This window comes from Oncorhynchus keta, chromosome 21 (genome assembly GCF_023373465.1).
Source record: "Oncorhynchus keta strain PuntledgeMale-10-30-2019 chromosome 21, Oket_V2, whole genome shotgun sequence".
NCBI lineage: Eukaryota > Metazoa > Chordata > Actinopteri > Salmoniformes > Salmonidae > Oncorhynchus > Oncorhynchus keta.
Window position 1 is genome coordinate 48,442,453 of NC_068441.1, and position 18,879 is coordinate 48,461,331.

General features: G+C 40.9%; 1 protein-coding gene across 2 annotated transcripts in view; it reads left to right on the top strand.

Annotated features, from left to right (window-relative positions):
- podxl2 (podocalyxin-like 2) overlaps nucleotides 1-8,930 on the top strand; it is a 73,622-nt gene extending 64,692 nt beyond the window's left edge. The window contains exons 8-9 of one of the 2 annotated variants that reach the window (XM_052474092.1): nucleotides 6,202-6,420; nucleotides 8,336-8,474. In XM_052474092.1, the coding sequence (XP_052330052.1) occupies nucleotides 6,202-6,396 (195 nt within the window). In that variant the 3' untranslated portion in view covers nucleotides 6,397-6,420; nucleotides 8,336-8,474. Of the gene's footprint in view, nucleotides 1-6,201; nucleotides 6,421-8,335 lie in introns of both variants that reach the window. The other variant, XM_052474091.1, reaches the window with a different exon arrangement.
- The last annotated feature ends 9,949 nt before the right edge of the window (nucleotides 8,931-18,879 follow it).

Genomic DNA, 18,879 nt, shown 5'->3' on the forward strand with positions numbered 1-18,879 from the left:
CGCCTCACATAGGCCTTCACATAATGTCTGACCTGGACCCGCAGCTAGAACGTAACTATGTGTTTTACGTTTTTATTATGTTTTAAACTAAAGGCGCTGTGAATTATGGGCCTGCTCTGACATATATGATAGTTGGCTTCTAAATGAGTTGGAAAAAGTGGGTTTGGTGTCAATTGGTATCAGTTTGGTGTCAAAATGACATCTAATTGACTGATGGACACTGACTTGCTAGTTGACTTTTGTACATTAGCAATATGTTTAAACGGAGAGGGACCATCACCAAAAGTGACATTCTGAAATCAACCCTAACGAGCCATGGAGATGAACCAGAATCACTGCCCAGCTATCCCGAGTTCATCGGGCCAGTCAATTTCACATTCCTGCAGGATTTTTATAGCATGACAAATTCGTGATGGTACCTGCCCATTGAACCATATTGCAAATGCACAGTGACTTTGCAAAAGTGAGAAAACATAAACAAATGGACATGATGAAATCAACACAACGAGTGATGGAAATGTACAACTATCACTGCTCAGCCATCCTGTGTTCATCAGACCAGTCAATTTTGCATTTTTGAGCATGTCAAATTTCATATGGTAAATGCACATTGAAACATATTGCAAATGCGCGCGCACTTGCAATATGATTCTATAGTGTAAAAACATCACCTAATGGACATGATGAAATCAACACAACGAAAGTGATGGAAATGTACAACTATCACTGCTCGGCCATCCTGTGTCCATCAGACCAGTCAATTTTGCATTTTTGAGCATGTCAAATTTCATATGGTAAATGCACATTGAAACATATTGCAAATGCGCGCACTTGCAATATGATTCTATAGTGTAAAAACATCACCTAATGGACATGATGAAATCAACACAACGAGTGATGGAAATGTACAACTATCACTGCCCGGCCATCCTGTGTTCCCATAGCGAGCATTAATATCAGAATGACCGGTAAATGCATTTACAACCATATTTTTATTTTTGGGTTACCAGTTGCACAACAATGCACGTGCATTTGCAATATGATTCTATAGTGAAAAACATCACCTAATGGACATGATGAAATCAACACAACGAGTGATGGAAATGTACAACTATCACTGCTCGGCCATCCTGTGTCCATCAGACCAGTCAATTTTGCATTTTTGAGCATGTCAAATTTCATATGGTAAATGCACATTGAAACATATTGCAAATGCGCGCGCACTTGCAATATGATTCTATAGTGTAAAAACATCACCTAATGGACATGATGAAATCAACACAACGAGTGATGGAAATGTACAACTATCACTGCCCGGCCATCCTGTGTTCCCATAGCGAGCATTAATATCAGAATGACCGGTAAATGCATTTACAACCATATTTTTATTTTTGGGTTACCAGTTGCACAACAATGCACGTGCATTTGCAATATGATTCTATAGTGAAAAACATCACCTAATGGACATGATGAAATCAACACAACGAGTGATGGAAATGTACAACTATCACTGCTCGGCCATCCTGTGTCCATCAGACCAGTCAATTTTGCATTTTTGAGCATGTCAAATTTCATATGGTAAATGCACATTGAAACATATTGCAAATGCGCGCGCACTTGCAATATGATTCTATAGTGTAAAAACATCACCTAATGGACATGATGAAATCAACACAACGAGTGATGGAAATGTACAACTATCACTGCTCGGCCATCCTGTGTCCATCAGACCAGTCAATTTTGCATTTTTGAGCATGTCAAATTTCATATGGTAAATGCACATTGAAACATATTGCAAATGCGCGCGCACTTGCAATATGATTCTATAGTGTAAAAACATCACCTAATGGACATGATGAAATCAACACAACTTAGTGATGGAAATGTACAACTATCACTGCCCGGCCATCCTGTGTTCCCATAGCGAGCATTAATATCAGAATGACCGGTAAATGCATTTACAACCATATTTTTATTTTTGGGTTACCAGTTGCACAACAATGCACGTGCATTTGCAATATGATTCTATAGTGAAAAAACATCACCTAATGGACATGATGAAATCAACACAACGAGTGATGGAAATGTACAACTATCACTGCTCGGCCATCCTGTGTTCATCAGACCAGTCAATTTCACATTCCTGCAGGATTTTTATAGCATGACAAATTCGTGATGGTACCTGCCCATTGAACCATATTGCAAATGCACAGTGACTTTGCAAAAGTGAGAAAACATAAACAAATGGACATGATGAAATCAACACAACAGGTGATGGAATGTACAACTATCACTGCTCAGCCATCCTGTGTTCATCAGACCAGTCAATTTAGCATTTTTGAGCATGTCAAATTTCATATGGTAATGCACATTGAAACATATTGCAAATGCGCGTGCACTTGCAATATGATTCTATAGTGAAAAACATCACCTAATGGACATGATGAAATCAACACAACGAGTGATGGAAATGTACAACTATCACTGCTCGGCCATCCTGTGTCCATCAGACCAGTCAATTTTGCATTTTTGAGCATGTCAAATTTCATATGGTAAATGCACATTGAAACATATTGCAAATGCGCGCGCACTTGCAATATGATTCTATAGTGTAAAAACATCACCTAATGGACATGATGAAATCAACACAACGAGTGATGGAAATGTACAACTATCACTGCCCGGCCATCCTGTGTTCCCATAGCGAGCATTAATATCAGAATGACCGGTAAATGCATTTACAACCATATTTTTATTTTTGGGTTACCAGTTGCACAACAATGCACGTGCATTTGCAATATGATTCTATAGTGTAAAAACATCACCTAACGGAGATGATGAAATCAACACAACGAGTGATGGAAATGTACAACTATCACTGCTCGGCCATCCTGTGTTCATCAGACCAGTCAATTTTGCATTTTTGAGCAAGGTCAAATTTCATATCAAATCAAATCAAATCAAATTTATTTATATAGCCCTTCGTACATCAGCTGATATCTCAAAGTGCTGTACAGAAACCCAGCCTAAAACCCCAAACAGCAAACAATGCAGGTGTAAAAGCACGGTGGCTAGGAAAAACTCCCTAGAAAGGCCAAAACCTAGGAAGAAACCTAGAGAGGAACCGGGCTATGTGGGGTGGCCAGTCCTCTTCTGGCTGTGCCGGGTAGAGATTATAACAGAACATGACCAAGATGTTCAAATGTTCATAAATGACCAGCATGGTCGAATAATAATAAGGCAGAACAGTTGAAACTGGAGCAGCAGCACAGTCAGGTGGACTGGGGACAGCAAGGAGCCTTCATGTCAGGTAGTCCTGGGGCACGGTCCTAGGGCTCAGGTCAGTTGAAACTGGAGCAGGAGCATGGCCAGGTGGACTGGGGACAGCAAGGAGTCCTCATGTCAGGTAGTCCTGGGACATGGTCCTAGGGCTCAGGTCCTCCGAGAGAGAGAAAGAAAGAGAGAAGGAGAGAATTAGAGAACGCACACTTAGATTCACACAGGACACCGAATAGGACAGGAGAAGTACTCCAGATATAACAAACTGACCCTAGCCCCCGACACATAAACTACTGCAGCATAAATACTGGAGGCTGAGACATATATGGTAAATGCACATTGAAACATATTGCAAATGCACGTGCACTTGCAATATGATTATATAGTGAAAAACATCACAAAATGGACATGATGAAGTCAACACAACGAGTGATGGAAAGGAACAACTATCACTGCCCGGCCATCCCGAGTTCATCAGGCCAGTCAATTTTGCATTTCTGCAGGATTTTTGAGCATGTCAAATTTCTTCGTCATTTGGCCCACAAAAAAAAATCCTTATGCACAATTTAAAAAATATATAAAAAAAATATGATAATAAAATTGGACAAAAGTATATTCATACAGTTCTTACACATGTGTAATTGACAAAAAATTGAAAGAATTTCAAAAAACGGTCCAGAAAGCACTTTTTTAAGGGTGTGTGAAGTTTTTACAAAATGTTGACATTTTTGACTTTTGACTTTTGACTTCCTATGAAATCATATTGGAATTGGACAAAACATATTCCTTATGCGCATGTAAAAAAAAAAAAAAAAAAAATTATGATAATAAAATTGGACAAAAGTATATTCATACAGTTCTTACACATGTGTAATTGACAAAAAATCGAAAGAATTTCGAAAAACGGTCCAGAAAGCACTTTTTATGGGTGTGTGAAGTTTTTACAAAATTTTGACATTTTTGACTTTTGACTTCCTATGAAATCATATTGGAATTGGACAAAACATTTTCCTTATGCGCATATAAAAAAAATTAAAAAAATAATGATAATAAAATTGGACAAAAGTATATTCATACAGTTCTTACACATGTGTAATTGACAAAAAAATCGAAAGAATTTCGAAAAACGGTCCAGAAAGCACTTTTTTAACCTGTTAGGCCGCCCCATCCCGGATCCGGGATTGTGACTACAGCCTCAAGCTCATTACCATAACGCAACATTAGCGATTTCTGAAAATTGCAAAATAAATGAAATAAATATGCCTGTCCTCAAGCTTATCCTTTTCTTAACAATCCTGTCGTCTCAGATTTTCAAAATATGCTTTAGAACCAGAGAAAATCAATAATTTGTGTAAGAGTGGTGATAGCTAGCGTAGCATTTAGCGTTAGCATTTAGCACGCAACATTCACAAAAACCAGCAAAGGGATCAAATAAAATCATTTACCTTTGAAGAACTTCAGATGTTTCAATGAGGAGACTCTCAGTTACATAGCAGATGTCCAGTTTTTCCTGAAAGATGCTTGTGTAGGACACAACGTTCCGTTTTGTTACTATGCATTTGGCTACCGAAACTAACCGAAAATTCAGTCACCTAAACGTCGAACTTTTTCCGAATTAACTCCATAATATCGACTGAAACATGGAAAACGTTGTTTGAATCAATCCTCAAGGTGTTTGGTCATATATCTCTTCATTGAAATGCCAGTCCTAGACACGTGCATTCTTCTCTGATTCGGATGGAAAAATACTGGGACCTGACTTTGCGCACCAATTTCCACGCAGACACCATGCGGGACACTTGGTAATTGTAGGCTCTTATGGCCAATCTTCCAATGATATGCCTACAAATACGTCACAATGCTGCAGACACCTGGGGGAAACGATAGGAAGTGTCCGTTGATTCCTGTGCCATTCACAGTCATATAAGGAGATCATTGAAAACGTGCCTTCAAAAATCCTGTTGATTTCCTGGTCACTCAAACATCTTGGTTTTGCCTGTAGATATTGTTCTATGGCACTCACAGTGAAAATCTTTACAGTTCTGGAAACGTCAGAGTGTCTTCTTTCCAAAACTATCAATTCCAAGCATAGTCGAGCATCTTTTCGTGACAAAATATCGCGCTAAAAACGGGCACGTCTTTTATCCAAAATGAAATACTGCCCCTAGAGTTCTAACAGGTATGGGGTGATAAGTTTTTGAAAAAAGTTCATTTTTTCAAAATTTTACTTTTGGACATTAATTTGGGTTACATCTCCAATATGAAAAACCCCGGTGGAGCGCATTTGCCCCCTGTTGAATTTTTAAAGTGTTACAACTGGCAATTACCATATGGCATTTGCAATACACTTTGCATGAATCAACGCCGAATTGGGTGGTATTGGCCAATGTGTATATGGTTTGTCCGATGCCAATGACATGCCATTCATTTTTGTCCAATACAGGGGGTATTCCCTTACTTAGTGGTGTTGCAGAGTCTGGGGTCTTTCAGAACAGGTGTATATACTGAAATCATGTGACAGATCATGTGACACTTAGATTGCACATAGGTGGACTTTATTTAATGAATTATGTGACTTCTGAAGGTAATTGGTTGCACCAGGTCATATTTAGGGGCTTCATAGCAAAGGGGTGAATACATATGCACGCACCACTTTTCATTTTATTATTATTATTTTTTTTTAAACAAGTAATTTGATTTAATTTCACTTCACCAATTTGGACTATTTTGTGTGTGTCCATTACATGAAATCCAAATAAAAATCCATTTAAATTACAGGTTGTAATGCAACAAAATAGGAAAAACGTCAAGGGCGGATGAATACTTTTGCAAGGCACTGTATATTCATCTGTCTGGACCAGGCTACTAATGAATCAGTCTGGATGAAACTGAACTGCTCCATATGTCTGGTTCTGCTTCCAGATTGGCATCCAGAGCTACAGCAGTGCTAGCACGTGTCACTCCAGACCCAGTCAGACGCGTAGTGACTACGGGAAGCTGTTTGTGGTCCTGGTGATCATAGGTTCTGTCTGTGTGGTCATCATCGCCTCTGGTCTCATCTATATCTGCTGGCAGAGACGCCTGCCTACCCTGAAGACTAGGGTAAGACCAGCCTGATGACTGCCTAAGCTGAAGACTAGGGTAAGACCAGCCTGATGACTGCCTAAGCTGAAGACTAGGGTAAAACCAGCCTGATGACTGCCTAACCTAGAGACTAGGGTAAGACCAGCTTGATGACTGCCTAAGCTTGAGACTAGGGTAAGACCAGCTTGGTAACTGCCTAAGCTAGAGACGAGGGTAAGACCAGCCTGATGACTGCCTAAGCGAGAGACTATGGTAAGACCAGCTTGGTAACTGCCTAAGCTAGAGACTAGGGTAAGACCAGCTTGGTAACTGCCTAAGCTGAAGACTAGGGTAAGACCAGCTTGATAACTGCCTATCCTGAAGACTAGGGTAAGACCAGCTTGATAACTGCCTACCCTGAAGACTAGGGTAAGACCAGCTTGATAACTGCATAAGCTAGAGACTAGGGTAAGATCAGCTTGATAACTGCCTAATCTGAAGACTAGGGTAAGACCAGCTTGATAACTGCCTACCCTGAAGACTAGGGTAAGACCAGCTTGATAACTGCATAAGCTAGAGACTAGGGTAAGACCAGCTTGATGACTGCCTAACCTGACGACTATGGTAAGACCAGCTTGATAACTGCCTAACCTGACGACTATGGTAAGACCAGCTTGATAACTGCCTAACCTGACGACTATGGTAAAACCAGCTTGCTAACTGCCTAATCTGAAGACTAGTGTAAAACCAGCTTGATAACTTGGAACGTGCTAGTAATTTTTTTGTTAGGAAGGAACGCATTGTAGAGGAGTTATTGGTGTGTTGTGCATACTATGTACTACATACTACAGACACACAAGCTCTCACACACACACACACACACACACACACACACACACACACACACACACACACACACACACACACACACACACTGTAACGTCGTTCTTCATTTGTAGAAAGAGAGTCGGACCGAAATGCAGCGTGGTGGTTAATCATGACTTTAATGAAAAAAGCGACACATGAAATAACTAACAAATACAAAACATCAAACGGAACGTGAAACCTAATTACAGCCTATCTGGTGAAACTACACAGAGACAGGAACAATCACCCACGAAATACACAGAGAAACCCCGGCTACCTAAATACGGTTCCCAATCAGAGACAACGAGAATCACCTGACTCTGATTGAGAACCGCCTCAGGCAGCCAAGCCTATACAACACACCTACTCAGCCGCAATCCCAAATACTACAAACCCCAATACGAAAATACAATATATAAACCCATGTCACACCCTGGCCTAACCAAATATATAACGAAAACACAAAATACAATGACCAAGGCGTGACACACGCAAACTCCCATACTCACACACACATACACAGCCAACGCTGCGCTCCTGTCTCATGTACTATATATATGTAGGAGACAATAAACACTGGACACTTCCCATTTCTTTTACACAGTTTTTCACCCTGTGTGTATTCATATAGTGGATTATTCACATAGCTTATTCTAATATATCTACAAATGTACGTGGCATTTTGTTACACTATTTATATACACCACGTACTTATATAGTGGATTCCTAACATTGTAATATATTTCCTGCTCTACATATCATTCTAAGTACATCTTGTTTGTGTACATACTCAGATTGTATTTGGATTACTGACAGTGTTATTTGGTTTGTTAATTGGATATTTGTTCTGACATTCTTGATTTCTCCTTTCTAGTTTTGGATTATTTGTGTACTTGCTTGACATTTGAATGCACTGTTAGGAACTATTAGCATAACCAGTATTTCGCTGCACCCGCTATAACATCTGCTAAACAGTATACTCGACCAATAAACTTTGATTAGATTTGATTTGACTAGTTTTACCAATGCAACAAAAGACTTGCCTTCCAGTTTGTTCATGTGTAAGACATTTTATATCATTGACGTTATGAAAACAATGTGTTTTCTTCTCCTGGTCTCTCCCAAGACTCGAGGTGAGGAGCTTCATTTTGTGGAGAACGGCTGCCATGACAACCCCACCCTGGACGTGACAAGTGACGGGGGACAGCCGGAGATGCAGGAGAAGAAACATCACCATTACCAACACGCTAACGGCCTGACGGCTGGGACCGGGTCTGGAGGGGTGGTCGGGGGCGAGGGAGGGAGTAGTGGCTGGCAGGTCCTGGTCAACAAACCCGGAGGGAAGGAAGAGGATAATATGGAAGAGGACACACACCTTTAGTAAAGAGACGAAGAAGAGTGAAGGAGGATGGAAAAAGGGTAGCCTGGATTCAGATCTATTTGTGCTGTCTTGCCGACTTCTATGGTCATTGTCACATTTGGCTTGGTAAAGAGGGCACAAACAGACCTGGGAGTTGGACTAGGCAGAGACAGACCTGGGAGTTGGTAAAGAGGGCACAAACAGACCTGGGAGTCGGACTAGGCAGAGACAGACCTGGGAGTCGATAAAGAGGGCACAAACAGACCTGGGAGTCGGACTAGACAGAGAACTCATGATGAAGAAGCAAAAAATAATCAGTGTTGTGAATCTTGTGAATGCATCGGCTGTCAAATTAGAAACACACGTGAAGTAAACTAATCAGAAGAAACAACTTCTTTAAGCTACTTAGATGTTTTATCTATTGACTATGATTATATGATATGGACTTGATCATCTACTCTGCTTTCCTTTTTTTGTCAACTAAGCATGATTCACATCTATTACTAAACACTTGTACAGCTACAGGGACTTTTCAGAATGTTGAAACATTGAATGTTAGAATATCCAATCAGAGTGAATAGAGGAGATATCCCACCGTTATGAGTATGAATGTTCATAGTGGAACTGCTGGAGTTAGGATATTGTATTTAACATGTTGAATGCAGACGCGATATGCTATTCTGTATTATGTCGAGTTGGAATGACTCCTCTGTATCTGGTCAGTTCACACTGATCTTATTTCAAAATCACACAATCATTTGGAAGCGTCCATTACTCCCAGCCTCCTTACAATCAAGAATACGTCAACGAAATAACTAGTTTGGTTGCCAGATCTGATAGCTTTAGCAAACTGATCTCTGGCTGCTGTGGCATGGTAACAAACAAGGGGTTGGCTAAAGCACGAGCACATCTGGCAACCAGACTGCAAAACAACAGAGGGAGGCTGGCCAAATTTAAAACGCTTTCAGTTATATCACATTGAATTAATTGATTATAAGCACAGCTAATATTGTTTTGGGCTATTAACTGTAGAAGTGAAGGCCTGTAAATATGAATGTATTTTGAAATCATGCTGCTAGAATTTCTTCTGTGGCATTAATGACATTCTGTCATTTAAATGTGAACAATATATCTTCTCTGCCTGGCAGTATTGCCACTGCTTCAAAATGGTGGGATATGTTTTTAGTGCACAGTCAGCTTGAGGTCAGCTTATTTTACAGAAAGCGAACAATATCACCAAGCAGGCATGCTGGCACACATCTCCCATAGCCTACACTGTGCTTGGCCTATAAGTATTTGAAACGCTTAAATCAGTAATACAAGCTAAAACAGTTCTGTGTTTGTGTGTGTGTGCGTGCGTGCTAGTGTGTGTGTGTGTGTGTGGGGGGGGGTAGCTTCCAAAACTAGTAAGATCTTATATTGGAGGGATCGGCTACTAAACCAATGCTGTCCCTTCCTTGTTTGTTGTATTTCGCATGACTAAACAAGCAGATAGCCACTCTGTGTTTTAAATTCTGTATTGGAGCGTTGACCTCGCCAGGGTCGTGTTCATTAGGCATCAAACGGAAGAAAACTAACTGAATCAGGGAGGGACTACTTGACTTGTCCAATAAGAAACACACATTTTCATATTCCGTTGCAAGATGTTTTAAAACATTTTCCGTTGCGTTCCCTAATGAACACGACCGAGGAAAGTTCAGAGAATAGGAGAGCCAATTATTTATATATACACTAAATGACTGATAGGGGGCGCTGTGTTGAAGCCTCCGTGCCTCCATCTTGGTACTCCTCCTCCATTGTAAAACATTTTTTTGGGAAGCTATATAAATCCATTTATTAATGTCTACATTAGTTTTAAATTATATCATGTGAGCTAAACATATATATATATAAGTAAAACATACTATTTAGAGATTATTAATGTTACTGTCCCCACTACAACAACAAAAATTACTTTAAAATGTAATTTTGTCCTTAAAATATAATTTTGAAATACTGTAGAATTACATTCATTCCTATGGAGGACTGCTCCTACTGGGGAGTACCAGTATGGCGTCCCGAAGGCTAACAAAACCTCTCAATGGCCAATACATATCATTGGTCTGAGAAATCAGCAGTAGGTCTGTGTGGGCTGCTCCGATGTATTGCTCGTGCAGTGTTGTCTCTATCCACTTGAAAGCTACACTGAAATAAGTGTGGCTCAGTGTTGTTAAAATGTTGATGTTATTGTCGAAGTAATATCGCATCTTTAAGTGTCATCAAGTTTTGTGTGTGTTATTTCTATTAGAAGTGTACTGACCTTGACCCCAAGCTCCATTGCTACGACAGAGAGAGAGAGGGAGATGGCTGGAGACCAGATTAGAAGATTTGTTATTTTGATTTATAAATTAACATGATTTCTAGTTTTTCCCACAACTTTGTGCGATTTTTTTTAAATTTTATTTTTTAAATTCATATTAGTTTTCATTAAACTTTCACTGTTTTGGATTTATGTATCATGTAATTTAAAGAAAATAAACGTTTGGGAAATGTTCCTTTGGTAAGACTGCTTACAGCCTTTGTGATATTGTAAAATGCTACAATAGCACCATCTAGTGTATACTATCAAAGTAAAGGGCCCGTTCTGGAAGCATGTGTTCTTGAATCTGAATATTCAGGACTTTTTCACAATGGCTTGATGACACCATCTGATTGGTTGATGAAGTCTTGATGATGTCAGCAGATTTGTTGATGTCAGCTGACTGGTTGATGATGTCAGCTGATTGGTTGATGACGGCTTGAGGATGTCAGCTAATTGATTGATGATGTCAGCTGATTGGTTGATGATGGCAGCTGACTGCTTGATGATGTTAGCAGACTGGTTGATGGCTTGACGATGTCAGCCGATTGGCTGATGATGGGTTGATGTCAGCTGATTGGTTGAAGATTGCTTGACAATGTCAGCTGATTGGCCCAATAGATGATAAGAAACAATGTCAACAAGGTTTTGTTTGCTGATTTAATTTATTATTTAACCTTTATTTAACTGGGCAAGTCCGTTAATAACACATTCTTATTTAAAATGACGGCCTACCAAAAGGCAAAAGGCCTCCTGCAGGGACGGGGCTGGGATAAAATAATAATAATAATAATAATATATATATATATATATATAAATTAGGACAGAACACACATCATGACAAGAGAAACAACACAACATTACATTACATTACCTAAGACACAGCATGGTAGCAAAACAACATGACAACAACATGGTAGCAATGCAACACGGTAGCAGCACAAAACATGGTACAAACATTATTGGGCACAGACAAGAGAGCCTTACCTACCGATCTATAAATTATGTCTCCGTAATCTAGCACGGGTAGGATGGTCATCTGAAGCAGGGTTAGTTTGGCAGCTGGGGTGAAAGAGGAGCAATTACGATAGAGGAAACCAAGTCTAGATGTAACTTTAGCCTGCAGATTTGATATGTGCTGAGAGAAGGACAGCGTACCATCTAACCATGCTCCCAAGTACTTGTATGAGGTGAAGTCGCTCTGGATAAGAGCGTCTGCTAAATGACTTAAATGTAAAATGTAAATGTGATTACCTCAAACTCTAAACCCTCAGAGGTAGTAATAACACCTGTGGGAAGAGGGGCATTCTTGTTACCAAACCACATGACCTTTGTTTTGGAGGTGTTCAGAACAAGGTTAAGGGTAGAGAAAGCTTGTTGGACACTAAGAAAGCTTTGTTGTAGAGCATTTAACACAAAATCCCAGGAGGGGCCAGCTGAGTATAAGACTGTATCATCCGCATATAAATGGATGAGAGAGCTTCCTACTGCCTGAGCTATGTTGTTGATGTAAATTGAGAAGAGTGTGGGGCCTAGGATCGAGCCTTGGGGTACTCCCTTGGTGCCAGGCAGTGGCTGAGACAGCAGATGTTCCGACTTTTTACACTGCACTCTTTGAGAGAGGTAGTTAGCAAACCAGGCCAAAGACCCCTCAGAGACACCAATACTCCTTAGTCGGCCCACAAGAATGGAATGGTCTACCGTATCAAAAGCTTTGGCCAAGTCAATAAAAATAGCAGCATTAGTTTGACATATGGGTGAGTAAACAATAAAAAACAATATTGTGGTAGCACTGAATGTGCTACCAATGTATTTCCAGAGTTTTTTCTGGAACCAAATGGGGCTTATGTGGTGGGTGTGGCTGTTTTAAAGCAAATTCTTCACATTTTGCCATGTAGTGGAGATAAAATGTTTCAGTTATAAAAACAATTTGACATGGCTTGTGCTATCTGAGTGTCTCAAAAAACGATAACAAAATCAATGGGGGCCCCATGCCATGACAAAAATACTCCTGAATGCATCAATTTGGGAATTTTAAATTCTCCCTGACAGTTATTGTGGTGATTGTTAAGTTCTTATTGATAAATATATAAGTCTGCTATCTTTCCTACAAACTCTAGATCTGGTTTAAGTTGTTTTAAGTTTACACTCAAAAACGTTTTACCATTCCGGGAATTATGGGAGATAGGCGGACTGAAAAAACCTTCAGGCCAGAACTTTTCTATGCAGAAACAAACCCTGAATTCATACAGATTTGTGTGCAGGCAGTTCCGTTATATTTTCAGATGTTCCAGCCATGTTGTTGTAATGGTTCTTACGTGGAAGATGGGAGAATTGACATATTTTCCCATTAATAAAACACTGCATCATAACATCCAATGGTAGTCCCTTTAAATAAATGTTTATTTTTAATTTTTAAACCACACAAAGTTCTCAAGACTTGAAATCACATCAGTCCAATAACTGGACTGTCATATACAGTCACTCACCAGGCCAGAGTTGTACAGTCACTCACCAGGCCAGAGTTGTACAGTCACTCACCAGGCCAGAGTTGTACAGTCACTCACCAGGCCAGAGTTGTACAGTCACTCACCAGGCCAGAGTTGTACAGTCACTCACCAGGCCAGAGTTGTACAGTCACTCACCAGGCCAGAGTTGTACAGTCACTCACCAGGCCAGAGTTGTACAATCCAACAACTGGACTGTCATCTACAGTCACTCACCAGGCCAGAGTTGTACAGTCACTCACCAGGCCAGAATTATACAATCCAATAACTAATCTACAGTCACTTACCAGGCCAGAGTTGTACAATCCAACAACTGGACTGTCATCTACAGTCACTCACCAGGCCAGAGTTGTACAGTCACTCACCAGGCCAGAGTTGTACAATCCAACAACTGGACTGTCATCTACAGTCACTCACCAGGCCAGAGTTATACAATCCAACAACTGGACTGTCATCTACAGTCACTCACCAGGCCAGAGTTGTACAGTCACTCACCAGGCCAGAGTTATACAGTCACTCACCAGGCCAGAGTTATACAGTCACTCACCAGGCCAGAGTTGTACAATCCAACAACTGGACTGTCATCTACAGTCACTCACCAGGCCAGAGTTGTACAATCCAACAACTGGACTGTCATCTACAGTCACTCACCAGGCCAGAGTTGTACAATCCAACAACTGGACTGTCATCTACAGTCACTCACCAGGCCAGAGTTATACAGTCACTCACCAGGCCAGAGTTGTACAATCCAATAACTAATCTACAGTCACTCACCAGGCCAGAGTTGTACAATCCAACAACTGGACTGTCATCTACAGTCACTCACCAGGCCAGAGTTATACAGTCACTCACCAGGCCAGAGTTATACAATCCAATAACTAATCTACAGTCACTTACCAGGCCAGAGTTGTACAATCCAACAACTGGACTGTCATCTACAGTCACTCACCAGGCCAGAGTTATACAATCCAACAACTGGACTGTCATCTACAGTCACTCACCAGGCCAGAGTTGTACAATCCAACAACTGGACTGTCATCTACAGTCACTCACCAGGCCAGAGTTGTACAGTCACTCACCAGGCCAGAGTTATACAATCCAACAACTGGACTGTCATCTACAGTCACTCACCAGGCCAGAGTTATACAGTCACTCACCAGGCCAGAGTTGTACAATCCAACAACTGGACTGTCATCTACAGTCACTCACCAGGCCAGAGTTGTACAATCCAACAACTGGACTGTCATCTACAGTCACTCACCAGGCCAGAGTTGTACAATCCAACAACTGGACTGTCATCTACAGTCACTCACCAGGCCAGAGTTGTACAATCCAACAACTGGACTGTCATCTACAGTCACTCACCAGGCCAGAGTTGTACAATCCAACAACTGGACTGTCATCTACAGTCACTCACCAGGCCAGAGTTGTACAATCCAACAACTGGACTGTCATCTACAGTCACTCACCAGGCCAGAGTTGTACAATCCAACAACTGGACTGTCATCTACAGTCACTCACCAGGCCAGAGTTGTACAATCCAACAACTGGACTGTCATCTACAGTCACTCACCAGGCCAGAGTTATACAATCCAACAACTGGACTGTCATCTACAGTCACTCACCAGGCCAGAGTTGTACAGTCACTCACCAGGCCAGAGTTATACAGTCACTCACCAGGCCAGAGTTATACAGTCACTCACCAGGCCAGAGTTGTACAATCCAACAACTGGACTGTCATCTACAGTCACTCACCAGGCCAGAGTTGTACAATCCAACAACTGGACTGTCATCTACAGTCACTCACCAGGCCAGAGTTGTACAATCCAACAACTGGACTGTCATCTACAGTCACTCACCAGGCCAGAGTTATACAGTCACTCACCAGGCCAGAGTTGTACAATCCAATAACTAATCTACAGTCACTCACCAGGCCAGAGTTGTACAATCCAACAACTGGACTGTCATCTACAGTCACTCACCAGGCCAGAGTTATACAGTCACTCACCAGGCCAGAGTTATACAATCCAATAACTAATCTACAGTCACTCACCAGGCCAGAGTTGTACAATCCAATAACTAATCTACAGTCACTCACCAGGCCAGAGTTGTACAATCCAATAACTAATCTACAGTCACTCACCAGGCCAGAGTTGTACAATCCAATAACTAATCTACAGTCACTCACCAGGCCAGAGTTGTACAATCCAATAACTAATCTACAGTCACTCACCAGGCCAGAGTTGTACAGTCACTCACCAGGCCAGAGTTGTACAATCCAACAACTGGACTGTCATCTACAGTCACTCACCAGGCCAGAGTTATACAATCCAATAACTAATCTACAGTCACTCACCAGGCCAGAGTTATACAATCCAATAACTAATCTACAGTCACTCACCAGGCCAGAGTTATACAATCCAATAACTAATCTACAGTCACTTACCAGGCCAGAGTTATACAATCCAATAACTAATCTACAGTCACTTACCAGGCCAGAGTTGTACAATCCAACAACTAATCTACAGTCACTTACCAGGCCAGAGTTATACAATCCAATAACTAATCTACAGTCACTCACCAGGCCAGAGTTATACAATCCAATAACTAATCTACAGTCACTTACCAGGCCAGAGTTATACAATCCAATAACTAATCTACAGTCACTCACCAGGCCAGAGTTGTACAATCCAATAACTAATCTACAGTCACTCACCAGGCCACCGTTGCAAATAAGAAATTGTTCTTAACTGATTTGCCTGGTTAAAGAAAAATGGACTAAAATAACTCACCCTCGTGGAGACAAAGAAGTGTGCTGTGTAGAAGGATGCTCTGACGGAGGCAGCAGAGTGGACCATGCCTGGTTTATCTACCCACTCAAAGGGACTCTTCTCAGGGTGCCACTGGACAGCATAGAACGGATAGCGATTCGCTACCAGAGAGGAAACTGAAAATGTACAATCTAGGCTCTATTTACAGTATAGCCACTGGAAGAGTCTACAATGCGTAGCGATTCTCTACAACAAGAGAGCAGACCAATGAAAACATTCAGCTTGTCAATAGAACCTCGAGGCTCCGGTTACAGTGTGGCCAACGAGGACCTGGGGTCTTGATAATCAATACACTGAGGTGAATGCATTTTGAACACCTGCCGCTGCAAGTATCCCATGGTTAGAACACTCTCACTTGATGACCAAATGAACCTTGTGACTAAAGTCTGTCTAGCCATGTTCAGACACTGTACAGTACCTTCCATGGTAGAAACTCTTTCCATCCGTCTGTGTTGGTGGTCAGAACCGTGTAGAAATGTTGCAGCTTCAGTGGTTAAGGGCGCTGTACTGCAGCGCCAGCTGTGCCATCAGAGACTCTGGGTTCGCGCCCAGGCTCTGTCGTAACTGGCCGCGACCGGGAGGTCCGTGGGGCGACGCACAATTGGCCAAGCGTCATCCGGGTTAGGGAGGGCTTGGCCAGTAGGGATGCCCTTGTCTCATCGCGCACCAGCAACTCCTGTGGCGGGCCGGGCGCAGTGCGCGCTAACCAAGATTGCCAGGTGCACGGTGTTTCCTCCGACACATTGGTGCGGCTGGCTTCCGGGTTGGATGCGCGCTGTGTTAAGAAGCACCTGGGGTGAGTGTGAGAGGCAGGGCCACAGCCTTAGTCTCTGTCAGAGTCAGAAGGTTCTTGTTGCTGGTCAGTACTGTCATCTGCTGAAGGCCCTGGCACATTCCCCATATGGGGAAGTAATCAGACAGTCTGGAAGACAAAACACAAGCATGAAACAACAGGAGTAGTGCTCAACAGGTGCTGCTCAACAGGTGCTGCTCAACAGGTAGAAGTAATATAGTGGAAGCTGAACAACTACAATGCTAATACCTAAATCAGACACTTCAGATCTGTAAACATAGAAACATTAGGGACAAGGGGAAGAGGTAGGGAGCACAATGGAACCCGCTGTCAGTGTCATAAACTGTGGGTACCATATATTGGACATTTAACAATGTATTAATTCTTTAAAACCATTTTATAGTTATTCAATACATTTATCGTCAACGAAGGATAAAAAAACAAATATAATTCTGGTGAGTATGGAATACCTTGATAGCCAGATCACAGAAAATCTTTGAGACGACTGAACTGGGAAGTCTGCAGATCTACACCCCCACCTGGTAGCAGCAGCCTACAACAACCAATCAATGAATCAATCAACCAATCAAATAGCCTATAGTCCTTCACATTTTAATTATTCCCACAAAGGTATCTGATTACAGTTATATAAATAAGTGAACAATAATTTCACTCACCCGTTTATTGAGTTAAATATCTTCGCATACTCTTCATCAGTTCTGTTTATTCTATCAGAGGAAGGAATGAAGGAAGTAAATGATTACAATCAGCTAACATACTTTGACACTCACAACACACACTGAGAAAAAACTGTGAGGTGGATTACAAAGCCTTTCATTGTGCCTTATTTCCTAGCAAATCACTAGGCTTTGGCTTATCCGGGATAATGCACTGGCATTCAAGAGGCCCCGGTTCAAAGCATGTCAGTCACACATACCTTATGGGGACAACCCTGGCTCCAGCACTCTCCAGGTACTTTATATAGGAAGCAGCGATGTAGGAGGATCCCTGAGCATGAGGGTTTCCCACTATGTTCTCCTGGGCCAGGACACCTGAAAAAAAACCCCACTACATTACAATACACTTTACATTACAATACACTTTACATTACCATACACTTTACATTACATTACAATACCATACACTTTACATTACATTACAATACCATACACTTTACATTACAATGCACTTTACAATACCATACACTTTACATTACCATACACTTTACATTACATTACAATACCATACACTTTACATTACATTACAATACCATACACTTTACATTACAATAATTACAATGCCATACACTTTACATTACAATACATTAGCATACACTTTACATTTCAATACCATACACTTTACATTACAATACCATACACTTTACATTACAATGCATTACAATACCATACACTTTACATTACAATGCACTTTACATTACAATACACTTTACATTACAATACATTACAATACCATACACTTTACATTACATTACCCTACACTTTACATTACCGTGCACTTTACATTTCAATACCATACACTTTACATTACAATACATTACAATACCATACACTTTACATTACAATGCATTACAATACCATACACTTTACATTACAATGCACTTTACATTACAATACACTTTACATTACAATACATTACAATACCATACACTTTACATTACAATACATTAAAATACCATACACTTTACATTACAATACCATACACTTTACATTACAATACACTTTACATTACAGTACACTTTACATTACAATACATTACAATACCATACACTTTACATTACAATACACTTTACAATACCATACACTTTACATTACAATGCACTT